The sequence below is a fragment of the Wolffia australiana genome, chromosome 1 (genome assembly GCF_029677425.1).
Source record: "Wolffia australiana isolate 7733 chromosome 1, ASM2967742v1".
NCBI lineage: Eukaryota > Viridiplantae > Streptophyta > Magnoliopsida > Alismatales > Araceae > Wolffia > Wolffia australiana.
The window spans coordinates 3,623,176-3,631,043 of record NC_135835.1 but is presented as its reverse complement, the minus strand read 5'-3'; the positions used below and the strand labels follow the sequence as shown (position 1 = coordinate 3,631,043).

Genomic DNA, 7,868 nt, shown 5'->3' with positions numbered 1-7,868 from the left:
GGCCCTACTAGTTTCTATTATCCTAATATTATCTTTTTAAAATAAGACAAACATAATAAAATATTCAAGAGACTGGACTAATTTAACTCACTTGGAGGGACAAGTGGAGAGGATCCATCTAGAGATGGGATAAACTCCAAAATTTCAATTCTGCATAGTTGAGTAGATGAACTCCAACATAGTTAACTCAAAAGTAATTCAAAAGTGGGCTTTGAATTTATAACAGATTATACATACATAAGAACAAATTCAAGAGCCTGGTCAAGTATAAGTAGCAGCTGGCAGTACCAATCCGACGAGAATACGCCAGAATTTCAAATCTTCCAGGGAGATTAGAAGATGAAGAACAGAAGCGATCATCTTTCGAAATCGCAGGCGAGGAAGAATCAAACTAGGAGTCACGCGAGGTAGAATTCACAGTATTGGAATTGGATGACGGAAGATCTTCAACCTGGGGAGTTTCCATGGCGAGATGATGGCTTTGATCCGTTTCCAGAGTTGGAATTATCACCGGTACTCTTCCGGCCGTCGTTATTAGGGCCGCAAACCAACGATCTGACGGATCCAGCGAACTCGGCGATGATCTTGCTTCTGATCTCCCTTCGAGACGGAGGATTATCCATGGCTGTGAAAATAGCGAGAACTACGGGGTGAGGTCGCTCTTCTTGCTTCTATCAGTATTTATAGGGGGGGAATTCTTCTTGCCTCGTCATCCGCCACGTGAGGATAGGCCGTGTCCGAGATTTTAAACGAATCGTTTGCCCTCCGATTACTGTCGGTAATTTTAAGAATTTCACTCTCGGCAATTATTGCAGTTTTTCTGATTGATCCGTTCTTGGAGTTTCTCTCGTCCAATGCGACGAAGATCGTGATTCTGGCATAATCTTGGATCGCGGGGGTGGAATCCTCTCGCGATTGAGAGGTGGGGGACGATGTTTTTCGGCTCGATCCGTCGGCTGAGTCGTCGAAACCATTTCGACGCATCGCATCTTTGGCGCGAGATACACCAAAGCGTCCAAAGGTACGTCTCTGTATAGCATATGAATATTTGATTATAGTGATATTTCTGCTTCTGCTTGCTACATTTATGCCCTAGATTCAAATCTTTGCTGAAATTTCTTCCGCGTTCAGGCCGTCGTTTGGGATTGCTTTCGATATTGATGGGGTAGTTCTCAGAGGTTCCTCGCCCATCGACGGTTCTTCATTGGCTCTCAAAAGGCTTTATGCCGACGACGGTACGGGACGAGCTACCATTTTCCATCGATGAAAATCAAGGCTGTAAATCAAAACCAGAATCTTCTTTACTAAGCATTCGTAGGAGTTCTTGCAGAGCCAAAAAAGATTAGTTCTTTCTGCTGACAGATCCACTCTTGTTCTGCGCTTGCGATGTTACACATCTCTATCGCTGACCACCCACCTTTCAAGATCTGGTTTGAACAGCAAATAGAACCTCCCCTTGAGATTGTTCTGATAGCCCGATTCCTTTAGAGGAATTTACTCAGTTCTTCCATCTCGACCATCTTTTGGCCGTTTCGGGAAACTCCTAGTCTTGCTCAAATGTCGTAGGAGGCTGAGATGATGATTTATCTCCACGTGTTACATATTTTAGCGATGGAAGAGTATCAGTTCATGACGAATGAGGCATAAAGTAGGTTCATCTCTTCCGCGATTATTAGAGTTAATGTTTCACAAGTTGAACACTGTAATTTAGATTTCCTGCTCGATACATTTCTTACTTATTCTAGTGAGATTCCTTCAGTCTCCTGATACTAATAAAGCCGTCTATTATCAACCGTTGCAGGTACGCTGAAGTTTCCATTTTTGTTCTTGACTAATGGTAAGTAACTCTTTACTGGAAAACTCAGAGGAAAATGAAGATTTAGGATATATTAGAGGGAATTTTTCCTATTATTTTGGATTCAATGAACTCAACACAAAATTGAACATTTTTTCCAAAGGAAAAGTTTCAGCTCATTATTTTTGTTATAACTGGTTTTCTTTATTATGTTTCAAGACATTTCTGTTCTCATTCAAATAGCATTGGATCATTTTCATTCTGACCAGGAGGTGGTATTCCGGAAACAAAGAGAGCGAGTGAACTGAGCAAACTCTTAGACGTGGAAATCTCAACTCTCCAGGTACTGACATGGATTATTATTTACATTATCGATATTAATACTTTGTCTAAGCGTCATTTCTTTGTTCAAGACATCTAGGAAGTCATTTTTTCTGAAATTTTAATCTTTGGCTCTGCTTTCTCATGTTAAAGGGCTTTTAAATGTACAGGTAAATCATTTCTGTATTGATAGCTAGTTCATGTACGGGTAGCAGAGGAAAAGGAGTTATGCATGCCTAACTTAAATATTTACTTGAAACATCTTTCCATCGCTCTGAAATGGAAAGATGGGCTTCATAAAATTTATTTTTGTTGAAAATCGCAAATGCAGAAAATGTGAGATCATAATGAGAAGAACAATTTCAATACCCTTGATTCTTACGGGGGCAAATGTAAAGACTAGGGAGGTTGGATATGAAAGAAAGAGAGATATATTTTTTTTTGAACAATAGAAAGAGATTTAAGGGTATTTGTTCTGTTGCCCTGAAAAATTTTCTTTGCGATAGCTCTTTCCGAAGCCACCCATAAATGGTAGTTGAATTTTTTGCAAAGTTTCTGTTAAGAAACTAGCACTCCAGATCTATGTAGTGCTTCACAGGATGAAGAATCAGGAGGTAGACGAAGACAGCAGGTGTAGTGCTACGGATTCATAGAAAATGGGTTTGGATTCAAGAGATCACCCAAAGCAAGATTGATTCAAGACATATTGCGTCTTTCTTACCCAAGTTTACTATTGATGGACACACTGAACCTGCTAAATGACCTTATAACATCTGGTATTGTGACTGTTAATCCAGTTATGTAATTTGTCCAATAGTTCTTGGTTCTTCATCGTGGAGTAAGACAGTTTAATTTCATGCAAGGCCCTTCGAATTGCATTTGTACGATTGGTAATGGGATGTGATGGAAGCTCTTATGACCTAATCCGCAGCCGGCCTCGAAGAATCTGTGTGCAGGAACTGTTAGGGCAGAAGGAAGAAGAGAGAGAGCTTGGGAAACAATAAAACCGGTGATTTTATTGATTTGGACAAATGCTCTTATATTGTACGAATCAGTTTGGATATTATAATTATGTGAAATATTATTATTATATTATATGGTTTCAAATGTATTAAATGAAACATATTTATCGTTTTTATTGTATGACATGGTTCTCACTGATAGTAATGTGGAGCATTACTCTGCTCTTTATGATGCACCAAAAAGCTGTCGCACAATTTAGACCTTGTTCTAATGATGACATAAAACTGTTGGCCTTCCCAATTTCATCATAGAATGATCCAGCAACATTATTCTGACTGACTCTTGAATGACTTTCTTCCAATTATGGATCTGTTTTAAGAATGGCTTGCATTGTGAACTCGGACTAAATTTGCGATAGTCTTTTTATTTGCGTCTGTAAATCATTAAAAATTATGCAGTCTCGAATTTGAAATTTCTTACTGTAAAATCATAACGTTCTCTTTGAGGAAAAAGTGAGAATTTTGCTTTTTTCCTTTTTTTGCTGGTTCAGGTCGTGCAAGGCCACTCCCCTTTCAAAGGACTAGTTAGCAGGTGGTTTTCTTCAGTTTCTTGACTGAAATTTCATCTAACCAGTAAAACTTATCGGAAATTAATCCCATGTTTTATGATACTCTATTCACACGGATAATTTTCGTGTACATAGTTGGCAGTCCTTGGGCTTCTCGTGATGTTTTTATACTCCTATTTGTCTTTTCGACTATTTCCTAAATTTTATTTACTTTTTGATGATATTTAGACTTGTTCCCTTAGTCATTTTTCTTCATTTGCAGGTTTGAAAATGAACTCATTGTTGCCATTGGAAAAGGGGAACCAGCGGAGGTCATGTCCAACTATGGATTCAAGTAAGATTAGACCTGAGTCGTCCCCAAGTATTTTTTCTTTTACCTGCAATTTTTTGGACGATACCATACATAAGAAGTATTATTATTTGGAAATAATTTCAATTCTCGTCAATAAAAATACTTTTATTCATTCAGTTTCAATTTATCTTCACAGCAATGTCATATCAATGGATGAGTATGTGTCCTTCTTTGAGAACATCGATCCCTTGTCTCGTTACAAAACTTGGGCAGCTGGGCAGAATTCCAAGGCTAGAACCAGTATGAAAACCTCCAATCCTATTGATCATCCCCATAGAACAAGAGTTAAGGCTGCCTTCATTGTTAGTGATCCGGTTGACTGGGGTAGAGATATCCAGGTCTCTCTCTTAATCTCTTCCTCAGTTTTTGCTTCTTTTCTTCATCAATTTTTCTGTTAGACGTATGGCCATGTGATGCTTTACAGTTCCTGAAGGACCTCTATTCATAAGACTTGTTGGCTATAGATTGTTGTTCATCGAGGATTGTCCTATATCTTTTTGTCGGTTCCTTCCATCATCGATCCCAATTTATCATGAAAAAGTGTGTAATATATTTATATATGTATATAATTTTCTTTCCACCATCTTTTTAGTTCTAGAGTTTGGCGTCAACAATGACAATGATAATGATGAGTGGGCGATGACGATGAGAATTCAACATCGTCTTCATCCCCACATTGCAGCTGTTGTTGAAGAATCATCCTTGTTATCATTATTCGTCCAAGCCTAAACATGGATGACAATGAAGACACTTGAGGTTGATGATGATGAGTTTGTCATCGTCTGTCACTCCAAATTAGTATTAATTGGCTCTGTAGGTTCTCTGTGACATTCTTAGGTCCGGCGGACTACCCGGGGAAGAAAATGGATTTCAACCATCTTTATTTTTTGCTGCAGATGATCTCGAGTACCAGGTAGGTTTATTGTAATTTTGTAAATATCTTGATAATCTCTTCCATTATCTTACATTTTTTGCCGATGGCATAATTTTTAATTATTCAAGAATGTGCCACGGTTACCTTGACTTGGTTATAAACAGGCAGCATTCCCTTGCAAACGTCTTGGTATGGGTGCCTTCAGGCTCGCTCTAGAATCCATTTTCAACAGGTAACCGGGTCTTTGATGATGACTGGTGGCTCATGCAATCATTCGCTTAAGAGCTTGTTTAATCTGCAGAATTAGTCATAATCCTCTGCAATACACATCTTTTGGGAAGCCAAACCTTGTCGCCTTCAAGAGTGCTGAGGGCGTCCTGGAGCAACTGAGGTCCATGATATGCAAAGAATCTCAAAAAGAGAAATATGGATGCAGAGAAGTGGATGCGTTCAATACCCTTTACATGATTGGCGACAACCCCTCTGTAGATATCATCGGTGCGGAAAAGGTTCTGTGTTCTCATTAGAAAATCTCTGGCCCATCACTCAAATATCGTCTGGGATTTTAACTTTTATGAAGGCAGGCTGGCCGACCTTGGTTTTCAATCCTGACGAGAACAGGAGTATTCAGGGAAGAGGGAAATCACTCTGAGTTTCCAGCAGATTTGGTAAGCCATAATTAAGATTGCACTCTTAAATCATGATTGGCAAGACTTCTCGTTTGAGCTTTCCAACTATTAGGATTCGGTTTCAGTGATGATGAATCGCTACCCTCATCCGTCTGTTGATGGTGAATCTTCACTGTCATCCATTGGTTGGTGAAGAATTTGTCATCGTCATTGATTCATTCGAAACATGGATAATGATGATGAAATTTGTAGATGTTATGAAACCTGCCAACCCCACTTTCAATGGGAAATCATGTTTGACCCCATTTAGTTAATTTATTTCCTTCGTATTAGAACTTTTCTGATGCATTATAATAATCAATGTTTGTAGGTTGTGGACTCAGTGGTGGAGGCTATTGACTACATCTTAAAGAGAGAGGGTGTATGATTCAATCCCTCATGTATGTTTAAGGGTACTTCCCTTCTCTATTGCCGTGACCTATCTCACAGCTAAGACCAGTAGTTTTCTTAGCTGTGAGATTGCAGTATCTCTTCTGCCATCCCTGAGATTTTCTTTCCATAATATCTTATTCTTCTCTCTACGATCAGACTCTCAGAGTTGAAGAATTCAGTTATTTTTTGAGTTATTTTGGAGATTACATCAGAGTTCATTGAAACCCCCTGGGGCTCATATCATTGTATACTTAGTATGTGGCCACCTGTCAGCTCCCCATTGGGCATTCTGGGTATGATAACTTGTCTGCTACCTTGAGAGGACAAAATGGATCATCCATCTTGCTGAAACAGCCTATTTCTGGAGAGACTTCCATTATTTGGGGTTATACTTTTCCTCAGAAATGTGAAAAAAACATTTTTGTTATCTTTTCTTGTCAGTTCTATCAGTGTTTGCATTGCAAGTATCATTTACATTTGTGGTAACCTTCGGATGCGACATGCTAATAGTTTCATGTATTGACTGATTATCATAGAACATAAATATCAGCTCAAAGAATAACCACCATTATAATGATAGTGAAAATCCTGAAAAACTTTTATGAAACATTAGGATCTTCTATTAATGTTTTGCACATCCTCATTTTAAGGTTTTTGAAAAGAAAGAAAGCACACCCTCGATCATGTCTTTTTTGAAATGCTCAGATTTATTTCACTTATAGTGCAGGGATGCTGACGGGACGGTTTTTCCGTCCCAGGACGGAAAAATCATCCCGCCCGTGAGATTGGATGAAAACCGGGACAGAAATTGGTCCCTTGACGAACGGACAGGACAGTTTTCCTATCTTCGGACGAAAAAACCATCAATGTCCGGAGATCTCAGACGATGGACGGTAAGGGATGGATGAAAATCTGTCGGATGCGCTTCTGACGGTTGACGCTTTCTCCCTCCTCTATATTTCCCTAAAAAACTTAGAAAAATCCATATTAAAAGTATATTAAAAATTTTAAACATGATTTTTTTCGTCTGAGACAAGGGACAGGACGATTCTTCTCCGGACGGGTCAAAACTGGCAAAGTCGGGACACGGACGGTTATTTTGCTTCAATGGATGAATTCCTGAAAGGGATGGTTCAGACGAAGTTGAAATATCCGAACATTGGATGGGACGATCTTCGTCCTGTCCTGTCCATCGTTCATGTCCCGGACAATCCGGAACTATAATTCCACCACATAATGGGTAATAACCATGGCCAATTTATATTGTGTGACCAAAATTATGGAATTAGTAAGGCCAAGGCAATTTCTTAGCCCATAATCTGGTAGCACATTCATCATGTGCTCCCTCTTGAATTTGTTAACTGCTGGTTTTGTTGGCTAGGTAAAACCGCTGGCGGAGAGTTAGGTCATCTAGTTTCTTGTTATTTCTTTATTTTTCTTAATTATTACCTATACTCTTGAGCTTATCTACTGAGTACATAAATAAAGATTTATCTATAATCATACATAAGGGGGCAAAAGATAACTATAATGCTTAATTTTATTATACAAGCTAATTGATGGCGAGTCCTCATTCTTAGAGCCTCACTGATTGCTCTTATAAATAGTGTTCGCAACCTTGACCTAGACCCTATAAATCTAGGCTTTCACAGAACACAAAACCTTTAGTTTTTCTAATATTGACAACAAAGTGTTCAAGGTTCAGTGTAACTTTTCCTCAACCACCCAGCTTCCCTGACTAAACTCAGCACCAAACCCTTCCACAAGCTCAAAACTCAACTTCAAGGCTCCTTTCTAAACGTTATTGTCCTAAGTTTGGTGTTTTCATGGATATTCTATCTGGAAGTTATTGCCTAGAGTCCTCATGGATAAGTCAAAGCTAGGTCAACTCGGTTGGACATAATTCAATCTGCTTCAATCAGGAGTGCTTGTAA

General features: G+C 38.9%; 1 protein-coding gene across 7 annotated transcripts; it reads left to right on the top strand.

Moving 5' to 3' along the window:
- Positions 1 to 288: 288 nt before the first annotated feature.
- LOC144702134 (hydrolase family protein / HAD-superfamily protein) lies at positions 289 to 7,179 on the top strand. Of its 7 annotated transcripts, none has more exons than XR_013581201.1 (13): positions 289 to 1,021; positions 1,132 to 1,235; positions 1,802 to 1,837; positions 2,065 to 2,138; positions 3,630 to 3,670; positions 3,910 to 3,981; positions 4,136 to 4,337; positions 4,817 to 4,912; positions 5,038 to 5,105; positions 5,175 to 5,371; positions 5,458 to 5,541; positions 5,873 to 5,954; positions 6,657 to 7,179. XR_013581201.1 is itself a non-coding variant. In XM_078574060.1 (13 exons), exons 1-12 carry the CDS (start codon positions 933 to 935, stop codon positions 5,927 to 5,929), a joined length of 1,131 nt encoding a protein of 376 aa, XP_078430186.1. In that variant the 5' UTR covers positions 289 to 932; the 3' UTR covers positions 5,930 to 5,954; positions 6,657 to 7,172. The 7 variants fall into 7 exon arrangements, 5 of the variants coding, with proteins under 5 accessions (XP_078430186.1, XP_078430175.1, XP_078430168.1 ...); XR_013581200.1 differs by lacking the exon at positions 6,657 to 7,179 and adding an exon at positions 6,050 to 6,152 and having other exon boundaries at positions 5,175 to 5,382; positions 5,873 to 6,003; XM_078574060.1 differs by having other exon boundaries at positions 5,175 to 5,382; positions 6,657 to 7,172.
- Positions 7,180 to 7,868: the final 689 nt, after the last annotated feature.